Source organism: Ambystoma mexicanum, chromosome 12 (assembly GCF_040938575.1).
Source record: "Ambystoma mexicanum isolate Mex_15411 chromosome 12, UKY_AmexF1_1, whole genome shotgun sequence".
NCBI classification, from domain to species: Eukaryota; Metazoa; Chordata; class Amphibia; order Caudata; family Ambystomatidae; genus Ambystoma; species Ambystoma mexicanum.
The window spans coordinates 1,220,026,293-1,220,051,074 of NC_090936.1; the positions used below are offsets into that span (position 1 = coordinate 1,220,026,293).

Sequence of the window (24,782 nt, forward strand, 5' to 3'; positions counted from 1 at the left end):
AAAGCTGGAAGTGCTCACCTTTTCTACAGACTGCATTTGCGTTCAGCATATAAGCAACCACCTATGTTAGAGCCAGAACTCTCAAAACAAACTGTACTGCTGTAAATGTCTGATTTGCACATGATGTCCCATTACACATGAAAGTTAAAGTCTCTAAGCAGCACGAGCATAAGGTTACTGATTACGTCTTTTACTATTACAGGTGAAACGAGACGAGGAGCACAAGCTGGTGAAGTCCAAGGCTGTGAACGAGGATGAAATTGTCAGAGTTCCATTGGCCTTTGCTTTAGTAAAACTCATGCAATCTCTTCCGCAAGAAACAATGGAAGCCAATCTGCCAAGGTAATATTACCCATGCAAAGAGGTTGGAGCCAAAGAGGGCTTGTTGTCCATGATTGGGCTGCATTGTAAGACTGCTTCCCTCAGAATGTTTAGACACTCTACAGCCTGCAACATACGCCAGTCATCATCTCTAGCCACCATAGTCAGTGGTGCAGAGTCATGGAAGTCGTAGTCCAAAACACTGCTTTAGAGACTGCAGGAATAAATCCTTCCTGGAATTAATATGTGGCATCTACATGAAGATTACTAATGGGTTTCCGGCAGCTTGAATGATTAGCCATATGTCTGAGCGCAGGAGAAACAGTTTATTGATGGAAAGAGTTGCATGGTCTCTCTGCTGTCATTTTGATAATGTGTGTCAATTTCTGGTTCCAGTATTCTGCTGAAAGTCTGCGTACTGCTGAGGAGCCGCTTGCAGGAGATTCGGGACATTGCACGGAACACTCTGATGAAAATCATGGAGACACTGGGTCCGCAGTACCTCCAGTATGTTCTGAAAGAGATGCAGACGGTGCTCGTCAAAGGATATCAGGTAATGCATGAGCCCTCATTTATCAATGAGAGACAAGTGTAGCTCTCACTGCATTATTAACAATGCTTTGTTTGCTGAAAGTTAGGAGAAATGCACACTACTTGTGTTAGTGTGCTCGCAAGCCCCAGCCTCCTTTCCCATCTAATGAACCTTCATAAGCTGTATTGGCATTAGGAGTACGGGATTGGTTGTTTGTCACATCTTTGAATGCTGCACTGCAACTGATTAGATGTCTGCCGTAACCCCCCAGGCCTGTGTGTGGTGGGGCATCCGTGGCATTCTTCAGTCGACCACTGGACTTGATCCAAGAGAAGCTGAGGCAGCCCAAAAGGACGCTGTGTACCCTGTTACGCTGCCATTCTGCCCACCTGTAGGCGAGGCTTTCTGAGTTGGACGAGGAGAAACCTTGTGTAGGAGATGTTTTCCTCTGAACCAGTGGGCACAGTTGGTTCACCATCCTTCACAGCTTGCATGGGCACCCCTGAAATTCCTAGAATCAAGATCTGGGCGTGCTGAGTGGGGGCCACTGCTGTTGCAGACACAAGCTGGGCGGTGTGTGCTGCTCATCTCAAGTGCTGACTCTTGTGCATCCTTAGTGTTAGGAAAGATTGTCTTTTGCAGCTTTCCTCTCATAGACTTCTATGGAACACAATTTTGCTTTGTTTTGACTGCTGACTTAACCTTTTGGAGGTAAGTAAAGCTTTCTACTTTACTTCCCTTGCTCATTCTTATGAGGAAACCGACCAGTCCATAGGACTATCAGTACTGGGAAACTGTTTCTATTTATCATTTTCTTATATTTAAGTGTACAGATCACCCTAAAGTGTGAAGTGTGCTTAGGATACTTAGAAACCTTATAACGTTTTCTGTAATGGCTTTTTGTTTACATTTTCAGTATGTCCAGGGTGGGCTGGTTGCAGTGGATGTTTTTCTACTGTGGTTTCAAAATTGTACTGGTGCATCTTTGCATGTACTGGAAGAGTGCCAGCCCTCCAAGATGTCGGTGCCACAAAGTTTGGGCTTCTGCTTTGGCCATATTGTTCTTTGGCCTTCTTCCTGTCCTCTGAGGTCCGTAGCTGCCATACATGGGAAGCATTTTCCTGGAGTAAGCTGCTGATTTCCTGTGGAGCACAGGCGTGGAGTCTAGGACTGTCTGGTATTTTACCTCTATTTGGTACTTTATAATGGAGTTATGCTTTCCTCCAACATTTCTGGCATCTACCATTTACTATTGCAGCACAAGCACTTTCTGTGCAGTGTCTCTGGGAGTTCCTAGAGCTTTAGTTTTAATTTTACCTGTGTTAACATACTGTTACCAGGGCTCGGGGACCCTTTTAATTCCACCTGTTTTATTTTGCGAGATCAGAACACCCCACCTTAAGTTGAGTGCTGAGGGGAAACTATGCATCCCTTTTCTAGCCTTTCCAGTAATTTGTAGTTGCTGTGACAAGGTAATCTGACAGGCTGGTTGCAGTGTACCATTTTACTCAACTCTTTGTGGACCTTTGTCGCATGCTGCCTTCACAGCTGCTGTAAGGGACTATTTTCTTAAGTGTTGTGCTCACCTGGTGTCTGCTGGGACATTGGGGCACGGTTGAAGCCCTCCGTGGATCTGACTCCCGCTGCGTGCTTCTCTCCCCCAAAGGCTGTCGTGCCAGGGATCCTAATGGCTGGGCTTGTTCCTGTTTGTATGTAGGGATGAGCTCTCCGTCCTGTTTTCTTCAGCAGGGGACCTGCGGGTGGACCTAGTTGCGTCACTGGTCCAAATTGTGGAGGTACAGACCGGCTGCGACCATTCCGTCTTGACGGTTAGTTTTTATAATAATGGTTGTTGTCCGTATTCTTGTAACAATACTTTCGAGGGGATTGGGTCCTCCGACGTATTCCATATCTATGACATGTAATCACCACAGCTGTGCTGCTTCGGAAACTTTTTCGGCGTCCTGCGTCGATGACGTCGATGCGCCGTCGTCGAGGACCTCCTCCGACGTCCGACGTCATCCGATGCGATAAGTAGGACGCACGACGCCCATAGCCTCAGTTCAATTTTTTCCGCGAACGTGTTTCTTCGTGTTTCTCGGTTCAAACGCTTCGACTCTTTGGAGTTCTGTTCTTCTCGGTTCTTCGAACCTGTTCGTTTGTGAAATTCCTTCTGAAGATGTCTACTTCGTCTTCGACCCCGCGTCCGGGTTTCAAGTAGTGCGGGGAGTGTGGGTCCAAGATGTCGGTGACGGACTCGCACGACGCCTGCCTCTGGTGCCTCGGGGAGGCCCACGACACGGATGACTGTATCGACTGCCAGTCGCTCACGTCCAAAGCCTTACGCGAACGTAAGAAGAAGTTGTCGGTAGGTCGGGTGTCCAAGCCCCGGAAGTCGAAGTCTGCGGGGCTTTCGACAGATGATTCAAGGGGTGACTTTCCGTGTCATCGTCGGAAGTCTCGTGGGTCTCCTTCTAGGAGTCGGTCTCGCCACTCCTCAGCCTCTTCGAGGCATTCTCGGAAGCGCCGACACCGGTCGTCTTCCAGGTCCTCTTTGGAGGGCTCTGCCCGGCACGTCGCTTACCCCTCCAGCCGTGCGACGCCGGAGGAATGGGCTTCCTTCGGGAAGAAGATGTTGGCGATTCTTGAGTCGCAGGGTACTCAGCCGTCCGCGCCCCCGAGTGGGGTCGGTCGTGTGAGGTCGAGAGACACCGCTCGCAAGAGTGGTCGGCACGAGTCACGGGAGAGGTGCCGTTCGGACAAGGGGACTCGTTCTCGACGTATCCGTTCCAGGTCCCGGTCCTCGACGCGTTCGAGACCGTGTGCACCTGTGAGGTCTTCAAAGAAGGCATCGACATCTGTGGCGTCGAGGGCGTCGACGGGCTTTCTCGAGGCTCTGGCTCCGAGGAAGTCGTCAATGCCGTCGACGCTCAGGTCGTCGAGGGACACGCTCGGGGCTCCGGCTTCGAGGGCTGTGTCGACGCCGCCGATTCTGGAGGCGCTGCATCTGACGTCGACGCCGATCCTCTCGACGCCGATGCCGGTTCTCTCGACGCTGGCGCCGATTCGCTCGACGCCATCGACGCCTTTCGTGTCGGAGGTACCACAGGGCACGGGTGGACCCCCTAGGAAGGCTCTGGTTAAGAGCAAGCACTCTCGAGTGCCTTTTTTTCGCCACCTGGACTATATTTCAGAGGCGGATGAGGATTCTGATGGCCTGGTTCCTAGTCAGGTTCCGGATGACATTGTCTCGGGCCATAGTCAGTTTGACGAGTTGAGACAGTCACTGCATGATGCCAGTGGACTGGACACCTCTCCGGAGGTGGAGTTTTGTAGGCCTGAGCCTGGCTCTCATGCTGATTCCTCGTACCGGCGCCTTATGGCTAGGGTTTCTGAGTACTTGGGATGGTCTGCTCCCCCAGGGGAGTTTGTGCAGGATGATCTGACAGACATCCTTGATGTTGGTCCCCCAACTGACCCGGTTCTGCCGTTCCATATGACTTTACAGAGAAGGGTGGCGGCGGCTTGGACTGCTCCGGAGAGTCTCCCGGCGGTGGGCAGATCCTTGTCGCGAAAATACCGTCCAGCCAGTGGCGACCCCTGCTACTTGACCAGGCACCCCACTCCGGAGAGTTTGGTGGTGCAGGCGGCCACGGCCCCGGCAAAGCAGGCGTCGTACCCTACCATCCCTCCTGATAGGGACGACAAACGTTTTGATGGCTGGGCGAAGAAAGTGTTTTCTTCTGGTGGTATGGCGCTTCAGGCGGCCAACTCGATTTGTGCCTTGTCGCGTTTCACGCACACTCTGTGGAACTGTGTTGCGTTAGCGGCTGAACATGTTCCCGAAGGGGATGAACGGGATGGTTTCCTTGCTTTGGTCCAGGATGGCAAGGATGCCATGTGTGAGTCCGTTCAGTCGGGTTTGGACTTAGCTGAATGCGTCAGTAGGTCCATGGCGGCGAGCACCGTGATACGCAGGTTTGCGTGGTTGCAGAAGTCGGGGTTTGCGCCTGATGTGCAGTCCCGGCTCCTCAACATGCCCTTTGATGGTGAACACCTTTTTGGCAGCAAGGCTGACGAGAGCCTTGAGAGGTTGCAGACCTCAAAAGCTGCAGCGAAGTCGTTGGGCGCTGCAGTTCGCCAACCTCCGCCTTTTCGTCCTAGGGGACAGCAGTGGAGGGGTGGTTCCTTTCGTTATTACTCCTCCTTCAGTAAAGCGAGAGGAGCTGGCAGTCAAAGAGGCCATCGCAGGGGTACCAGAGGTGGACGACAGGGTACCCGTGGTGCCAAGGCCGCTCGGGCAGTTGCCTCTTTGCCCTCAGGTAACGCCGCAGCCGCTCCCACTCAGTCGTGAGGCCATGACCCATGGTTCGCCGGTTGGGGGAAGGCTGGCGCAGCATCTTGTAGAGTGGCAAGCCATTACTTCAGATGTGTGGGTTCTGGAGATCATAACCCACGGCTACTGTCTTCCTTTTCGGCACAGGCCTCGCGACAATCCACCGGGGAACCTCTCTTTGCAGAGTCCGGATCCGCTCCTTGTGCAGGAAATTCAAGCCCTGCTGGAGAAAGGCGCCATAGAACTGGTGCCTGTAGCGGAGAGGAACAAGGGATGGTATTCCCCTTATTTTTTGGTTTCGAAGAAAGACGGGGGATTGAGACCCATCATGGACTTGCGCGGTTTGAACCAACTCCTCAGGAAGGACAAGTTCAAGATGGTTACTCTCTCTCAAGTCCTCCAGGCCCTTCAGCTTCAGGACTGGTTGGTGTCACTCGACCTCAAGGATGCTTACTTCCATGTGCCGATCCATCCCAAGCACAAGAAGTACCTGAGGTTCGCGGTTGGCGACTCGCACTTTCAGTTTCGGGTCCTGCCGTTCGGATTGACCTCCGCCCCGAGGGTGTTCACCAAGCTCATGGTGGTGGTGGCAGCGCATCTCAGGCAAGGGGGGATTCACGTCTACCCCTACCTAGACGATTGGTTGATCAGGGGGAGCTCTGCCGAGCAAGTCCTGGATCATCTATCGATCACCTGTCGCTCCCTTCACAGGCTGGGCTTCGCCCTCAATTTAAAGAAGTCCCATTTGACGCCAACACAGCGGCTCCAGTACATCGGAGCAGTGCTCGACACTTCCCTGGGGCAGTGTTTTCCTCCCCAGGTGAGGGCTCTTCACATTCAGCAGATGGTGCACAAGTTTCAGCATGCCCAGACGCTTCCAGCGTTCGAGTTCTTGAGGTTGCTCGGCCTCATGGCATCCTGCATTCTTCTGGTGCCAGAGGCTCGCCTGCGGATGAGATCTTTGCAGTGGGCACTCAAGACGCAATGGTCGCAGTCCTCCGGCAGGATGTCGGACATGATTCAGGTGCCGTCCTCGGTCGCCCGGGTCCTTCTGTGGTGGGCCGTCGAAGGCAACTTGATGAAGGGGGCTCCATTTTGGCTTCCCTGGCCGGAGGTGACGATCGTGACGGATGCATCCCTCACGGGATGGGGAGCTCATGCCAACGGGCTGACAGTCAGCGGTCGTTGGTCTCCGTCGGAGTCCAGACTCCATATCAATCTGTTGGAGCTGAGGGCCGTCAGGCTAGCCCTGAAGGCTTTTCTGCCGTCTGTGCGAGGGAAGAATGTCCTGATCCTGACGGACAACACAGTGGCCATGCACTACCTCAACAAAAAGGGGGGGGCAGGGTCACTTCCTCTGTGCAGAGAGGCGATGCAGCTCGAGTTCTGGGCCATCCAGCAGGAAGTTTCGATCTCGGCAGTTCATCTGGCCGGAGCCGAAAACGTGACGGCGGACGCTCTGAGCAGGCAGAGCGCGATCTCTCACGAGTGGGAGTTGGCTCAGGAGATTCTCCTGGAGATCTTCGCCCTTTGGGGGACCCCTCAAGTGGATCTCTTCGCCTTCAGTGTCAACCGGAAGTGCGAAAGGTTTTGCTCGCGGGAATTTCCTCCAGAAGGAGCCTTAGGAGACGCGTTCGTGGTGGAGTGGTCATTCCCGCTGCTGTACGCGTTTCCTCCAGTCCCCGTCATCCCGCAAGTGCTGCGGAGGTTACGGAAGTTCGGTTCCCGGATGTTCCTCATTGCCCCGGCGTGGGCTCGGAGGACGTGGTACCCGGACCTTCTCGACTTATCCATCTGCCCTCCACGTCGTCTTCCCTACCGAGACGATCTGCTCTCACGGGAGGGGGGTCAGGTTCTCCATCCAGAGGTCAGATCCCTCAACCTTCACGCTTGGCTTCTGAAAGGTTGAGGTATAAGGATTGGGACCTCCCTGAGGACGTGATGGAGGTGTTGCTTTCGGCCCGAAGACCGGCAACAAAGTCTCTGTACCGTTGCCGTTGGCGTAAGTTCTGCGACTGGTGCAGGGTTCAGAATGTGGATCCTTTTGCATGTGACATCCCCATGGTTCTGTCCTTTTTACTTTCTTTGGCCCACAGGGGCTTGCAAGTGGGTACCGTTAAGGGTTACCTGGCGGCGCTGTCCATCTTTAAGCGCTCGTCTGAAGAGTGTTCTTACTTTAAAATCCCTTTGATTTCACAGTTCCTGAAAGGGCTCACTAATGTGTTCCCTCCGTCACCTTTCCTGGTGCCCGGTTGGGATTTAAACCTGGTTCTTAAGTTTCTTATGGGTGCTCCGTTTGAGCCTTTACATTCTTGCCCTTTGAGGCTGTTAACTCTGAAAACTGTGTTTTTAGTTGCGGTTACTTCCGCTCGCAGAGTGAGTGAGTTACAGGCACTTTCAGTTAAGCCTCCCTTCACTGTATTTCACAAGGACAGGGTTGTCCTTAGAGTTCGTCCTTCTTTTCTTCCGAAGGTAGTGACAGAATTTCATTTGGCCCAGAAGGTTGTTCTTCCGGCATTCTATCCTCCTCCGCATTCTGGTAAGGAAGAGGAGAGGCTCCATAGGCTTGATCCTAGGAGAGCTTTAAGCTTTTATGTTTCACGCATGTCCCGGGTCAGAGTGGATGATCAACTCTTTATTGGTTACGCTGGAAAGCGTTTGGGGCAAGCTGTGACGAAACAGACTTTGTCTCGCTGGATTATTTTGGCCATCTCGGAGTGCTACCGTTTGGCGGGTAAGGACCCACCGGCTGGCTTGCGGGCCCATTCTACCAGGGGTATGGCTGCGTCTACTGCCCTGCAGAGGGGTGTTCCTATTCGCAACATCTGTGATGCAGCCACCTGGGCTTCAGTTCATACATTTGTACGTCACTATTCCCTTGATTCCATCCGAGCGCAGGATCTGGCCTTTGGCAAGGCGGTCCTTTGCTCTGCTATTTGATTGGCTATTCTACATTTTGATTCTAAATTCTATCCCTCCTCCTTGCTTTGGTACTGCTTTGGGAGTCTGTCATAGATATGGAAAACGTCGGAGGACCCAATCCCCTCGAAGAACAAGTTACTTTCTTACCTGGTAACGTTCTTTCGATGGGATGGTCCGACGACGTATTCCATATCGCTCCCGCCCTGCCTTCCCCGCTACAGAATTTCTTTTGCGATTGCAGCTTACGTTCCGCAAGGCTTTGTGTATGACTGGCAGTTGACTTCTGTCACACGTTCTGGGGGGAAAAAACTACAACTGAGGCTATGGGCGTCGTGCGTCCTACTTATCACATCGGATGACGTCGGAGGAGGTCCTCGACGACGGCGCATCGACGTCATCGACGCAGGACGCAGACGCCGAAAAAGTTTCCGAAGCAGCACAGCTGTGGTGATTACATGTCATAGATATGGAATACGTCGTCGGACCATCCCATCGAAAGAACGTTACCAGGTAAGAAAGTAACTTGTTCGTCTCAGGTTAGATTGTTCGTAATGGTATATTGTGCTCTCCCCCCTGTAGATGATGACGACGACCCAAGAGCGCGTGATGGAGAAGAGAGGCTGCTCCGGATTATTCCACTACTGGTAAGTAAGTAGTTTTTGGAACTGCACCAAGTTTGTGAGTAGTGCTGCTTTAGCGAGTTAAAGTTTGTGTGACCGCTCACCTTGTGTCTCTTATTCTCTTTCAGGTGCGGCAAAGCAGCGATGGCTGGCAAGTGGTGTCCAACTCCTTCAGGTTGTCGGAGATGAAGATCCGCGTGGAGGCTGCGCCTGATGAAGGCCCTGTGTTGGTGAAGCACAGAGTGTTGTGTCTTGACTGTCGTGTAGCCGAAGAGTCCTCTGTCCACAAGTGCCGCACAGAGAGAATCAAAGTCACTCTCTGTACAGCCTTTGAGGCCACAGGTGGGAGATGTTCTTCTGGAACTGCGGTACTCTTGGAACCCCGAACCACTGTAAAGGAAACACTGGTTAAGTGTCAAGCCAAAACAGAACCAACAACCAATCAACATGTAAGTGGAATGGTCTTACCAAAAGGCGTCTGTGGAGTAGCGGTTGTACCTATGGGCAAGGTTCCGAGACCCAGCAAGGCTGTTCCTCTCACTGTGTAGCGATCCCAGCAACTTTGCAAGTGCCGGGCCCACCTGATGCCAGAATCCGCACAAGAAAGGCGGAACGTAGTAGGAGTCCGTGAAGCAGTCCGAGGTCGTAACGATGATCCAAAAGTAAGTACCAGAGCCAAGGGTTATCAGCTGCCAGTCCGTGAAACAAATCTGAGGTCAAGATCTAAAAAGGTGAGACAGACGGTAAGTAGCGCCGTACAGGAATCCGAGGAAACGGCTGTGAAGCACCGAAGCACCGCGATACAGCCGTTTAAATACTGGCGCTGCTATTTCCTCCCGGTCACATGACCTGCGACCGCATCACGTGAGTGTAGTCCAGAAACACGTGAGCGGAAGGTGGCGGTCATGTGACGGTCATGTGACGCGGAAGAAGCCGGTCTAGCAGCTGCCACGGAAGACGCCAAAGGGGCAGACGTCTCCGCTGGCAAACAGCATGCCGACCCAAGCTTTGTGGCAATCGGCACCGTGGCAACTGGGGTGAAGAGAGAACCTGTGAGTCCTGGAACCGGGCAAGAGGGCGAGGGGTGTTAGGGGCACGGGGATGAGGAATGGGACCCCCAGAGGGACGAGTGGAGTGTGTGACACAGAGCAGGTAAGGATGCTGGGCGGTACCTGCAGAGGATTTCAGAAGGCAGGTAAGTTGAATGCGGCTGCGGCGAAGTCGGGAGCTGAAGACAGCACTTCCAGCGATGGTGTGGCCTCAGTTAAGGCGTGCGCAGCGACTGCAGAAGGAGAACCGGATGTCGATGCTTCTGGTGACGGTGTGACTTCAGGTAAGGCATGCACAGTGACTGCAGAGCGGAAAGCAGATGGCAGACTTCTCGGCGATGGTGTGGCTGAATTCAGGTAAGATGGACGAGGAATCCGGAGACTGGAGATGCACGTGTAGAACCAGGTAGGTGGTGGACGGTTCGGGAGACTGAAGGCGCACGTGCTGGATCAGGTAAGAGTCCTCTGAATGGCGGTAAACGTTACGCTGCTCTCAGCAAACTAACGCGAAGCGCCAGTATACGGGTGGGGCCGGCTTAGATAGCCTGGCCCAGCCACTCCCCTTAGGCCCCGCCTTGTGGCCCCACCTAGCTCCTCCTTTTGTCTTCTGCACATGCCTTCTCTGTGATAACAGGGCCCCACCCGGCCTTGCTGCACGTTCCTTTGGTGTTCTGTGTGCTATGCACACTTTGAAATGAGCTTGGTGCCATAGGCGCCAAGACTGGGTCCATTGGGACCCTGCAAGAAGTGAAGTACTGGGCTCCTGCCCAGTGGCCATGACATTCAGCCCTGTTCTCAGTGACTTGTCCTTTCGTGGTGGTTCTTTTACCAACCTGGGTGGGGGTGGGTCCTGGTTTGAGTTTTGTCTTCGGCAGGAATCCTTTGTGAAGCCCGCCGAGGCTCCAGTGTGCCTGCATGGACAGGAAGCAGGGGAGGATCCCGAAACTTTGCTATCCTTTGCCTTCTGGTGTGCCGGAAAGAAACCAGTTCCTACTGGGGGCCTGGCTGTCGGACAACCATCCACCCCTTTCTGGAAAATGCAGGCAGAGTTTCCAGAGGATGAGTATGGATTCCTGATAAAAGGCGAGGCTCCTGAGGCAAAAGACAAGTCGACCACTGGGACAGAAGAACCGAAGAAGACGACGACCAGAGATGCCTGCAGCATCTTCCAGCAACCGAAGGAGCTCCAAAGAGGACGCCTTCCCTTTGGCTGGTGGAACCAATGTTAGGGAGAATTCTCTGTAAAGGCTAATTTCCCAAACCTAGTGAGTCCCCCAGCAGCTTTGCTGGATTTTTGGGTTTTTTTTTTCTCCTGCTAAGAGTGAGACTCTTTTCCTCCCACTCTTAGGCATGATTTGAGGCATGTCTTTGACTTTGTGTGTGCTTATGGGCTATGGGGTCTGTTACTCCATAGGGTATCATCTGTTTTTCATGTGTGTTACACAGCACACTCAGTGCAGTAACACAGGGGTGTCATAGTGACCCCCAAACATAGACTCCATATCCTGGGACTGACTACTGTTTCCCAGGGCATGTAAAGTCACCATTGACTTTACTAGTACGAAATTGTGAACAGAACCAGTACAAACCATCATATTGTGGAAGTACTGGAAGGGGTTAATTCGATTGCCCCTGGGTCTGTTTTCAAGGGGGCACTGTCCAGTCCCCCCTTGTTGAGTTTCTGGATGGTGGCAGTGGTTACCACGCAATATATTCCACTGGAATATTTCCTATGGCATTTTCCCATTGATTTTAAACGCACCACTTTTTGGTGCAATGTTAAAGATATCGCCGGTTTATTTATTTAATATTAAATCAACGGTTGGGTCTTTTTGCCAGAACTCTTTTCTAAAATGGCGTTTGTGTCCGTCTCTGTAACTCTAACCAAGGTCGAGTCCTTTGTTCCACTTTTTGGCAGGCTTCTCCACAGAAGCCCTCCAAATGGTGCCACTCTCTCTGGGTTCCACTCTCTCTGGGTTCCACATGATGTGTGGGGAGGGGAATTGGCACCCTGGACTGCGTTGCCTTACCAAACCAAGTCGCACTCTACTCTGATTGGCCCAGTGGTGAGCCGCCTGGCTCACCCCTTAGCATGTTTGAGTGACAGCTAGGCTGTTGTATGAGGGTTTTTCTGCATAAAAGCAGGACCTTTGGGACTAGAACTTCAGAAGTCGCCACAGGACCTAAGAATCCGAAGAGGGAAGACGCTGAGCCATCTGCAACGACGACACCACTGGTGGAGCCCTGCTGCAACAATCTCACCACTTTCCCGACGACAAGAGAAGATCTTCTGCTGGACGAGTCTTCTTCCTCTGAACTGGTGGGACCAACCAGTTTGCCCCTTTCGCCTTCCAAAGACGTCTCTTGGTCGAATCGCCCGCGCCAACCACCCCGGCGGCCGGATACCCAAGCTTCACCACTTTGACCATGAATAAAAGGAACGCACCTTTTTCTGATGAACCTCTGCGGCTGGTTTCATCCCTGTGCAGTGCAACGACTCCACGTTTCCTCCTCGACGAAATCCTCTCTTTCCCTGGTCGGAACAACAAACTGTAACCACTACCAGGAACAACTGCCACCGCTGGAGCTTCCTCTCTCTTTAAGGTACTGTGTCCTGCCTGGCCTCCCTTTCTTCGGTTTGCCCAAGGTGACCCTTAATTCCTTGGCTTTCCAACTGGGTTGGCCCCAGACCTTCTAACTTTACCTTCTTGAATCACCCCAACCTCTTTTGAACATTCTGCAAAGACTTTTAGTGCTTTTTAAACCGTGTGATCCTGGACACATTACGCTTTGCTCCATTTAAAGTGGGCCTGGCCTATGAACTTTGTCTCTACAGTGTCTACTGCCTTTATTCCGTTGCTGAGAACTCCTAAAAGTGTTGGGACCTGTTTTATTTCTATGCTCTGCCTTTTTCTCTCCCTTTAACTGAACTATTGGAGTGCCATCAGGTTACGCGCTCACATCTGTTTTAACAAATCGTGGTGTTTTAACTCTGACTTGTCTGATAGTTATCAAGGGAGGTGTGTATACTTTACCTGACTGTGTTTTAACTTGCTTTTGATTTAGAGTGCTAGTATATTGCCTAAAGTGTGTTTTAAATAAATAATTATATACTTTTCATACAAAGCTCTGGTCAGTGTTTGTTTGCTCTACTGTGTTTTTAGCCGTATTGTGTATACTCTATATAATACCCTACTCTTCTTGAGAGAAGTCTGACTGCTCAGCCACAGCTACCAGGTAAATCTGGGTGGTACAGACTGCTACCAATTGGGTTTACTGCTTACTCCTGTAGTTTTAATCTTTTTGCAGTGTTCCCCAAGGGAACTGCACAAAATTCTGCCTAAGAACCAATCAGCCATAAGATGACGTGTGAGATGAGCCATCCCACGACGTCGTGTGACCTTCCTGGGCTGCAAGCCGCCAATACCCTGGGACCTCCGACCCTATTGCAATGCATCATCTTCCCGTGAACGAATGCTCCCAGAACAGTGGACGCCTGCTGGACCTTCAGAAGATAGACCCCCTACCTCAAAGTCCCCTCAACAGAGTGTAGGACAAAAGAATCAAGGCGGATTTACCAGGCGGTAAATGTTCATCCGTGGAGCCTGTGAAAAGGTCTTACCAGAGAGATCAAGAGAAAGGCAATGAACATCTGAGGTAGGGGTCCGGGACTCACGTGGGCAGGTAGACTTTAGTCCCAAGAATTGCGTGAGCACCACCTGATGACAAGAACGTGATTTGGTAACTGTGGAGCTTGAAGCAAGAAGTTCCAAAGAAAGCCAGATGCAAAAGGGTAATCCGTGTTGCAGTCCAAAGAGCAGTCCAAGTTCAAACCACAGGGAACTCCAATGTAACAAACCCAGTAAGATAATCCAAGCGAAGTCCAAGTAAACAAGCCGAGGTCAAAAATCCAGAAGAGTCAAGAAATCCAAACGAACGCGTAACGCCAAACCGGTTGCAATGAACAGCTGTGAAGCAGCGAGTACACGGCGAGTACACGGAAAGCCACGTTTAAATACTCGCGGTTCTGGCATTACTTCCCGTCACATGACGTGCTGCCGCATCCCGTGAGTGGATTTCCGGGTCACATGAGCATACAGCGTGGGTCACGCGACGCAGAAGCATAGTAGCGTTCCGCCGATAACCTAGGCGCCAAGGAAGCTGCCAATGCAAGAAAGGACGCAACCTGGAGAGCGTTCCTTTGCGGGTGAGGCGTGCATGTGCACGTGAGTCATCAGGGGGCCCACGTGAGTGCCGGAGTGTGAAGGGGGAATGAGATGGGACAGAGGGAGCTGGGCGAGCTATAGTGATGCTAGAGTTTTGGGCATGGTGGGCACGGGCAGGAGTGGCAATATTGTCAGGTATGTGTACAAGGGAGTGTGTGACAAAGAGAAGGTATAGAAAAGGGAAGCCACTTTTTCTTCTTAAAAGTTATTGTTATACAGAAAGGAAACACCAAGTGAAGGATTGATAAAAACACAGTTGGTGATTCCCCAGACCCACCAAAAGGTTGTACTGGAGATCGCACACTCATCTTACTGGGGGTCATTTGGGACAAATGAAAACCCAAGTTGTTAGGGAAAATTCTCTTCTAAGGCTAATGTCCCTTACCTATGGAGTCCCCCAGCAGCTTTGCTGGATTTGAAGGGTTTCTTTTTTTCTCCTGCTAAGAGCGAGACCCTTTTTTTCCCACTCTTAGACAGATTGCTAGTGTATGTTTTAGGCTATCTTGTGTGCTTATGGTCTATGGAGTTTTTCTCACCCTCATAGGAATCATCTTTTTAACATGTGTCGTACACAGCACCCTCTGTGCCGTACCACAGGGGTGTCGTAGCAACCCCCAAACATAGACTCCATACCCTGGGACTGACTACTGTCTCCCAGGGCATGTAAAGTCCCCATTGACTTTACTAGTCAACACTTAAGAACTAAACCAGTACAACCCATTTTATATTGGAAGTACTGGAAAGGGTTAATAGTTTTTCCCTAGTGTTAATTTTCAAGGGGTTACCGTACAGTCCCTCTCTCAAAAGTTTCTGGCTGGTGGCAGTGGTTACTACCGTAAATATTCGACTGCAAATATTTCCCTATGGGATTTTCCCATTGTTCGAGGCTACCACTTTTACTGCCAGCCTCTAACATAACACTGGTTCATTTTTATATTAACTTTACTCTGGTAGGTTTTTATTGCCAGAACTTTAATATTCTTTCTCATGTCTTTCTCTGAAATCCTAACCCGGGTCGGGGATCATTTGTTCGTCCTTTTGCCGGGCTTCTGCACAGAAGCCCTCCTCTCTGCGCCATTGAAACAGGATGTGAGGGAGGGGGAATAGGCACCCTGGACAGGGTTGCCTAAGCAACCCAAGTCGTACTCTGCCCCGATAGGCTGGGGGGTTCTCCCGCCAGGAGAGCCACCCCACTGTGTTAGTGACAGCTAGGCTGTATGAATTGGGGGTCTTGCTGCATAAAAGCAGGGTCCTGAGGACTGGAGGACATGACGTCACCACTGGAACTAAGAAACCGAAGAGGAGAGAAGCTGAAGACCTCTGCAACGACTGAACCACCGGTGAAGCTCTGCTGCAGATCCTCACCACTTTTCCACAACGACTTGAGAAGATCTTCCTCTGCAGTTCGCCAATCGCCTTCCAGGACCTGCCTTGGTCGAATTGCCAGTGCCCAGCACTCGGAGACCAGATAGCCAGGCACCCGTCCACCATGACCGCAATTTAAAGGGACGTACCTTTTATTTGTTTAGGCAGCACCGCGGCTGGTTTCATCCCTGGGCAGTGCAGTAACTCGAACCTTCCTCCACGACGAGAGTCTCTCTTCCTCTGCTGGATCTCCCGAACTGCAGGAACTGCCAGGAACTACTGCCACCCAGGAGCCTCTTCCACTTTAAAGGTACATTGTTCCGCCAGGCCTCCCATTTTGTTGGGAATCGCTAAAGGTGTTTTAAATCCTTTACTTACCTACTGGGTTGGCCGCCCCGATCATCTAACATTGTCTTTCACCTTCTGCAACCGCCTTTTCAAATCGTTAAACAAAGACTTGACTGCAGGTACTAGAACGGTTTGATCCTGGGCACATTGCCTTGTACCATTGACACTGGCACAGGCCTACTGACTCTGGCTAAATCTGTTACAATTGCCTTCTCTAGATTGCTTCTCACCTAGAAATGTGTTGGTGCACCTAACTCTCATAACCACCTCTTTCCTTCCCCTTTTTAAACTTGTGAAAGTGCCATTTTGCTCGGTTTTCACCTCAGTATTGCATATGCTAAAGTATTGCCTTGCCTAACTTGTTCACAATCTACTTGGGAAGTGTTGCTGGTGTATTAAAGAGTCTAAACCTGTATCACTTGTCCTTTACCTCCCTTCTGAGAAATTGTTAGAGTGCCATTTCTGCTTGGTTTACACTGTGCCGTTTTGCTCAGTTTTTACTCTTGCTCAAACTTGTCTACAATTTAAATAGGGAGTTGTGTATACTTTTCTTGACTGATTTAACTTTTTCTAATGATAGTGATTTGTGTGTTGAGTTAAGAGTGTGTAAAATAAATATATATATGCGGAAAAAAACAATCTGAGGATCCTAGACGCGTGAGGGATCTTGGGTACAGTGGACGTCACACTAGGGATAGTATTACTGGCACGCCTGTGTCGACGCCCCTTTTCGAGTTTCAAAAAACAAACTGTAATACTCCACAGCTTCCACTAGATGTCGGCCTATGCACAGCATGTGAATCTAAGCAGATACAAGCATCAGAAATACGATTACGGTGAGTAATGTATCCCATATTCTTTTTGATACAAAGCTTTGGTCAGTGTTTCCTTGTTCCATAGTACTGAAGCCCTAATGTGCAAACCCTGATTACTGCTCATCTCCCTCTTGAGATAAGTCTGACTGCTTAGCCACAGTTACCAACTAAATCTTTGTGGTAGAGACTGATACCAAAGGGGATTTATTGCATATACCTGTAGACTTGATCTTCTGTAGTGCTCCCTAAGGGAAATGCACAGGATTCTGCCTAACACAAGTGCATGTCAGTGGGAAGTTTTACTGGCCAGGTATCCACGTTGATATAAAGACCTTTATACAGACGTGTGAAATATGTCACAAAACGAGCACACACGTTCCCTCCTTTGAATTCTTCACCCATCACATAAGTCCAGTTTTCAAGAATCCCAATGGACATGTTGTACCTCTAGAAACATCCTGATTAGGCAACAAGTATGTCCTAGTGATGGTTGATTATGCCACGAGATACCCCAAAGCATTCCCAATGTGAAATAATACCACCCAGCAAATCCTTAAACACCTCCTACCATATTTCACCAGGGTTGGCTTTCCCAAGGAAATATTGACCAATCGGGGTTCAAATTGTATGAGAAAGCTCATGGCCGAGGTCAAAGAGCTACTCCATACTACCACCATAAGAACTTCTATGCATCATCCCCAAACCTATGGCTTGGAAGAAAGATTCAACAAGACCTTAAAATGTGTCTTGAGGAAACTAGTAGATAAAGACGGGAAGGACTGGGGCCGAATGATCCTGTGACCAATATTTGCAGTGAGGAAAATCCCACAGGGTTCTACAGGATTTTCCCCTTTAGAGTTACATTATGGCAGAGAACCCAGGGATGTCCTAGACCTGCTCCTGGAAACCTGGGAAGAACGAGAAGAGATGCCCATTACCATCTTGCAAACTGCTACCCGAATGCGAGAGCATATGAAACTTGTCCGAGATCTTGTCAGCACTCATATGGAAAGGTCCAAAGTCAACAGAAATCTAACAACGATAAGAAAGCAAACTTGAGATTATTAATGAACGGGAACCTGCACTTATAAAGTAGCCCAACCGGTCTGAAAACAGAAGGTCTATCTATACCACATAAATCTCCTAAAGGAGTGGAAAGAGAACCCATCAGCCACCCATGCCAAAGTACTATCTTGTTTGGTTCCAGAAGATATAGACAACTTTGAACTAATCCCTCCTGAGTTGTCTACCCAAAAGCAAGAAGATCTAAGAGATGTAATCACATCCTTCCCCGATGTATTCTCAGACAAACCAGGGAGAATTAAAGACACCTACCACTGTATTTGAACACCTATGGGAATAGTGGTTCGTTTAAAACCCTATCGACTCCCAGAGGCCCGTAAACAGATGTTGGTCGAGGAAGTAAACAAAATGCTGCTCGTCGAGCCCATGGTCCTCCCCTATCGTGTTGGTCAATAAACCTGACCGTTCCTGGAGGTTCTGTATAGACTTCCGTCAAGTCAACGCGATATCCGATTTCGATGCATATCCCATGCCATGACCTAATTGATAAACTTTCTATCCACCGTTGACTTAATAAAAGGATACTGGCAGGTACTAGTATATGGGCCACATAAAGAAAAGACAGCGTTTTCAACCCCTTAGAACTATTTCAATTTAAAGTCCTCCCTTTTGGCTTGCACAGTGAACCAGCCACTTTCCAACACTTAATGGATACAATCTTACATCCCATTCCGACTTTTGTGGAGCTTACATTGACGATATCGTCATTTATATTAAATCCTGGAAAGACCACCTTTTCCACCTTCATACTAATGAGAGTCCTAAGACAAGCCGGCTTAACTGCTAATCCATCTATTATGCCATAAAATATCTTGGTTTTTTTGTAGGGAATGGGAACATACAGCCCCAACATGAGAAAGGGAGAGCCGTCCTAGGTACACCTATACCCAAAACTAAAAGGGATCTTGAAGCTTTTCTAGGGTTAATAGGATATTACTGCAGGGTTATCCCCAAGTGTTTGTACAAAACAGCGAGGCCGACCGATAAACTTAAGAATGCCGATCCCCGGATCTTTCAGTGATCTGAAGAGGACGATATATGCTATAACAACTTAAAGCAAATTCTGTGCCGGAACCCAATCCTAAAGGTAGTAGACTTCTCCACAGACTTTATATTGCAGACTGACGCCTCCCTTAATGGGTTAGGGGCGGTCCTGTCTCAAGTTTGCGATGAATTAGAACATCCCATTCTCTTTACAAGCAGCAAACTCTTCCCACGCGAAACAAATGACTCTGTTCTGGAATTGGATGCCCTCACCAAGAAGTGGGCAATTATCCACCTTTGTTAATACCTCTTAGGAAGAAAATTTACATTAGTCACCAACCATTCTCCCCTAGTTTGGATTAGCCAACGCAAAGACTCAAACCCACGTGTCATGTGATGGTTTCTACACCTGCAGCCCTACTGCTTCACATTGGAACTGCTAAAGTCTTAAGGCCTCTGAAAAGTAATACAAGGTTTTTAGAAGTACTGAACTGCTATTGTTGGTGTTGCTTAACCATTTTTATTCGTACAACAGAAAATTTCCTGAGTTTCTATAACAAGTGATTTTACTCACCTTTGAACTGTGTTCAATTACATGTATAATTCTTAACTTATGGTTTACTTCCTTTTGATTTTGAATTGTTTTGCTTAGTTTGAAATAGTACTTACTTACCTGAGATTTAACTTTACAGTGTGTTTTTAAAATAAATAAGTATTTTACTATAACTAAGTGTGTAAGAGTGTCTCTCGGCCTATGTATTTACTGAATTCATTGTACTTACCTACAACTCACATCTCTATCCTAAGATACGCCTGGCTCGTCTGCCATGCAACCAACACCTTGAGTAGTACATACTTATACTAGAAGTTGGGCCCTGTATACCAAGGGATAGTTTTGTAAAGTCTTACCACAGGTCGACTTTAGGAAAACTTCCCTAACACTGTGGCATCGACGACTTCACTGAAAAGGTACTGTCCTGCTCCTAGGTATTTACCTGGCACTTGCTGTGGTGTTCTTGTGTTCCTTGGGGCTGCATTCAGCTGCTTCCGGCGCCCATCCAGGGCCTGCTTAGAGTCCCATTGGGGTGGATGACCCAATTGGCTCTATTCTGTCTTTGGCTTTTTGTTGCACAGGAAATCAATATTCCCTTGGTTGATGAACTTACCTACAAACTTGAAGAGTGCCTGTTGGACTCTATCTGCGGGAGCATTGCACTCTGCTGTACTGCCTCTACTTCAGCAGCCTTTGGGCACTGGCTTTGTGACTCACATCAGACAGGGTTGGACTGCCTAATTTAGGCTAAGCTAAAGTATAGCTATTTCCAATCAAGTTAGCTTACCTGTTCCAGGTGTTTTCACTACAATCACTGTGTTACCTGTTTGAAAGTATTGCTGCTGTAATTTTGTCCTATGATCTATTGTGAATAATACTTAACTGTTTTATTTCTAAAGCCTTAGTGTATATAAAATAAATGCTTATTGTTTATGTAACTCCTATGTGTTTAAGAGTTTCCTTGGACTGATTATATGTTCTGAGTTCTGTGTGCCTTACTACAACCCTCCTAGACTAAGCCTGGCTGCTCAGCCACAGCTATCAAACCTTTGGATAGTTCAGGCTAAACCTAAGGCATGCAATCCTGTTCATCCAAGGTGGGCTTTTGTAATTCTTGACCCAGACAGGGCTTGGCAAAAACCCCTAACACTTGGTGGACCTGGGTGAGCTTCTAGTTCAGATCTTGGATCAAAAAGACTCCTGCATTCATTTGGTAGATAAATCGTTGCCCCCAAGACCCCCTATAAAGAAGTACAGCCCGCTGACGATCCAAGAACAAGCATTGCAGCTACCAGCATTGCCTCCAGCCAAGTCCCAGTGAAGCCCTGCTCCTCTGCCTGATCTCAAGAAAACCATTGTCGGTGCTTCAACCCCTGGACCGGTGGGAACAACCAGTCTCAACCCCTGCTTGAGGATCCATGCCTTCTGAGCTTTCGGAAGTGTCCCTGGATCAACCAGTGGACTGATCAGCTTTCTCGTGGGCTACCTCTCTGCTGCTGTCACTGTTCCGACTGTAACTTGGTGGATCTTGGGCTTGTACTACAAGATACCTGCCCCTGCATCGACGGGAACAGTACTGGGCCTGCTCCCTTGTTAGTCTATTGAAGATCGCCTGCTGCCGCCTGACCGTGTTGACTCACATAGCAATCCGTCTTCGCTCCTTGGAGGTGTCCTAAGGTCACATGCTCCGCTGAAGTCTTCATCTTTTCTTCGCCTGGGTGTTCAGCTGAAAGGTTCCAGACCCGAGATCTAAGCACAATGACCGACTGAAACTAAATCCCACATCCAAAAGTGACCTCTGCACTCGCGACTCCTGGACCTTCCTCAATCACAGCAAGCACAGAAGACTGTCCCCAGCGGATTCTGGAACCTCAGCAGTGGTCTCTGCAGAAATCAGTGTCGGGGGGTGGGGGGGTAAGTTAACATGTCTGTTCCTTTCCCCCTCCCTTCTCCATATGGTTACATGGCTGTAAAGTCATGTCCCTATTTCACTCTTTCCTGAATTTGGTTGGTGGAAACCTGGTGAAGGATCCCTTTCTAGGCCTTTCCTATTGTATTGGGAATGAGTGAATTTACTTAACTAAGCTTTACTTACCTTTTTGAACTTTATATCGTAATGTGTCGAGTCTGGTCAATTCGTCCCTTCTCCCCAAGGGGGAGCCACCCCCTGTGAGTCTGGGCAGGAGAGCCCGCTCCTCAAAACCCTCCCTAACTGTTTGAGCAAGTGGTACCTCACCGGGAGTGACTCCCCTTTGATATATGATATGATATTTTATTTGTATCACACTCATACACAAGTGTGGGGAAAGAACTCCCGGTCCGAATAAGATCCTCCGGACCAGACCACCATGTCCGCCCGTACGAATGTGGATAAGACTGTTGCTGCTACAGACATACTGCCATCAAACCATACAGTGACACACACTCCTGCCTTTGTCTCCCTGCAATGGTGATTTTCGTTTAGAAGACACCATCGACGAAGAACACACCCTTTTTTTACTACAACAAATTATGTAAACCCAGAAAGAACTATGAACTGGGAGCGATTTCCTATGCTGGTAGGAGACTGAGTCCCACGCAGAAAAGCATGACTTTCAGCTACTTCTTGGTTGACTCTGTGGTTTTGGCGCCTTTTCAGCTGCACTAACAAAGGACAGGGATCGCCCGGTCAATCTTCTTCGCTTCCTGCACTCCCTCACTCTGTTCAGGGGGTCTGGGCGAGTTGGAACAGATCTATGGTGTGTCTTCACGGTTTCAGCAAAGATTTGGACGGATTCAGCCTTTCCAAGACAATACACTCGAAATGGGTAGCAGGTCTCCTGGTATTGGGGTTCCGCACCTGCTCTGGAAGCTCCTAGGACCTCGTTAGATGGCTTGTTTCAAAGTTCGTCTTGGGTCTGGCTGTTCCCACCAGCCAAATGGATGGAGTTTTCCTCTTAGGAGCTCCTCTGTCGCATAGAAAATAGGGTCAGGACGGTGTCCAGTCAAATGGTCGAAGATAAAGGATCGAATGACCATTTGATCGACAGTCAAAAGGTCGAAAATAAAAGATCGAATTTTTTTAGTTATTTATTTATATATATTTTTAAGTTTGGGTTGGTAGAAAAAATGTTTTTAATAAAGAAAACGGGTTATTTTTTTCGATCATTTTAGTGTCGATCAAAAGGCATTCGATCCTTTTGTGTTAGACCATATGACCTACAACCGGTCAGGACAGCAGTGGTCGATCCATGGTCTTGCAAAGGGTCTGCAGGCATCTCTGGTCGTCGTCTTCTTCGGTTACTTCTTTTCACTCCAGAAGCCTCACCTTTTTATACAGTTCCAGCACACTCCTCTGCAGTCTCTCTCAGCATTTTACACAATGGTGCGTTTGGCTGTCCAATCAGTCCCCCTGTGGGAGCTGAACCTATTCAGGCACTCTGGTAGACACAAAACATGGGGGTTGAAGACTCCTCCCCAACTTTCTGCCTGCCCAGACACTCTGGAGCCTCTGCAGGGATACCTGCTGGTTACGGCTAAAGGCAAAACATACACACAGACCTGCATTTGGCTGTCCGATCAGTCCCCCTGTGGGAGCTGAACCTATTCAGGCACTCTGGTAGACACAAAACATGGGGGTTGAAGACTCCTCCCCAACTTTCTGCCTGCCCAGACACTCTGGAGCCTCTGCAGGGATACCTGCTGGTTACGGCTAAAGGCAAAACATACACACAGACCTGCATTTGGCTGTCCAATCAGTCCCCCTGTGGGAGCTGAACCTATTCAGGCACTCTGGTAGACACAAAACATGGGGGTTGAAGACTCCTCCCCAACTTTCTGCCTGCCCAGACACTCTGGAGCCTCTGCAGGGATACCTGCTGGTTACGGCTAAAGGCAAAACATACACACAGACCTGCATTTGGCTGTCCGATCAGTCCCCCTGTGGGAGCTGAACCTATTCAGGCACTCTGGTAGACACAAAACATGGGGGTTGAAGACTCCTCCCCAACTTTCTGCCTGCCCAGACACTCTGGAGCCTCTGCAGGGATACCTGCTGGTTACGGCTAAAGGCAAAACATACACACAGACCTGCATTTGGCTGTCCAATCAGTCCCCCTGTGGGAGCTGAACCTATTCAGGCACTCTGGTAGACACAAAACATGGGGGTTGAAGACTCCTCCCCAGCCACTCTGGAGCCTCTGCAGGGATACCTGCTGGTTACAGCTAAAGGCAAAACATACACACAGACCTCCCCCCTCCCAGAATGGTCGAAGGGCTAACAAAGAACCACCACACAAGTAATGGCGAAAAAAGAATGGAGGCCCCACGTTGGTACTTGGCTGCCACTATTGTGCACTACCAAGGCTGTGGACATAGCCTACAATATAAGAAATACACAATAGTTGGTAGAACCCATCCACTGCCACCAGCCATAACTAGATGATTGTCTATGTGACTAAGAAGTCACAGGAAGCATACTGGCAACAATGGTGGGACTGCCCACTTGCACAGACCTACTGGAAGGAAATCCTGGGTTGGATCCATGACATAGAAGGCATCAGTAGGGAACTTACCCCTCTTCTGGTACTTTTCAGGGTTGAGAAAGTCGAAGAGCATTACTCTGTCCTCCCCCACATGCAAAGAAACCTACTTCTAGCAGCATGAGTTTGCTTAACCATAAAATGGAAGGGAGCCAACCTGCCTACCAAGAAAGATTGGCTGCACAAAGCTAAAGAGATTTACGAGATGGAGAGCCTCACTGCAGCGCGCTCCAAGAAGCCCACACACACATCGACATGCAGTTGCTCCCCTTTTTAGAGTACTGGGAGGCAGACAGCATGACCTCCTGAACCCTCCCCCAAGTAATCCACCACAAAGTCATGAATGAACATTCTCTATATGAGCTGAATGATCCCATAAAGTGATTGATCGCCAGTAGACCCCCACGGATGCCCTGATTTAGGTTGTCAGACTAGAACTCTAAATGCATGACGGATCACGCACTTACCAGCGACCCACCACTCTACCATCGTCAGGAAACCCGCAGTTCTTTGCAGATTCTCGTCAGTGGAAAAAAGCCTTGAGCAAAGGGGGAAAGGGTGGGCAGAAAGAGGGGTATAGGGGCATAGGATTCATTGTTTATTTTTTTTTCTTTTCTGTCTTCTTTTTTTCTGCTTTCTCCTTTTCTACTCCATTTACAAATTATAAAATGTAAAAATTGTTTGATCTTGTTATTGCTTCCCCTGAAGGTGGTGTGTGCCATCTCTCAAACTATAGAGTTTTGGGAGAGATGCGAAGTATCTCGCTATCCTTAAGCTTAAGAGCGGTAGTTACTTGAGGATATTTATTTTTATTTATTTATGTGTTTTTATAAGCGCACCAAGCATGAGGGCATCAGGGCGCTGGTTACAGTAAGACAGGAGAAGGGGGAGCGGACACAAGGGGGGAGGGAGGGAAATCTTAGTGGAAAAGATGGGGTTTGAGCTTCTTCCTGAAGCTGCTGTAGGATAGTTCTTGACAGGAGTGGCTGGGGAGCACATTCCAAAATGCAGGAGCATGGTCTGGGAAGCTGCCTCCTCCACCTCTTTTGCGGTGGAATATGGGGGTAGGGAGGCAGTGTTTGTATACTGTTTGTATACTGTGTGCACA

The 24,782-nt window shown here is 49.3% G+C and overlaps 1 protein-coding gene across 1 annotated transcript in view; it reads left to right on the top strand.

Moving 5' to 3' along the window:
* UTP20 (UTP20 small subunit processome component) overlaps positions 1–24,782 on the top strand; it is a 1,390,303-nt gene that overhangs the window by 969,347 nt on the left and 396,174 nt on the right. The window contains exons 42-43 of the mRNA XM_069629877.1: positions 203–342; positions 718–874. Of these exons, the coding sequence (XP_069485978.1) occupies positions 203–342; positions 718–874 (297 nt within the window). The remainder of the gene's footprint in view (positions 1–202; positions 343–717; positions 875–24,782) is intronic.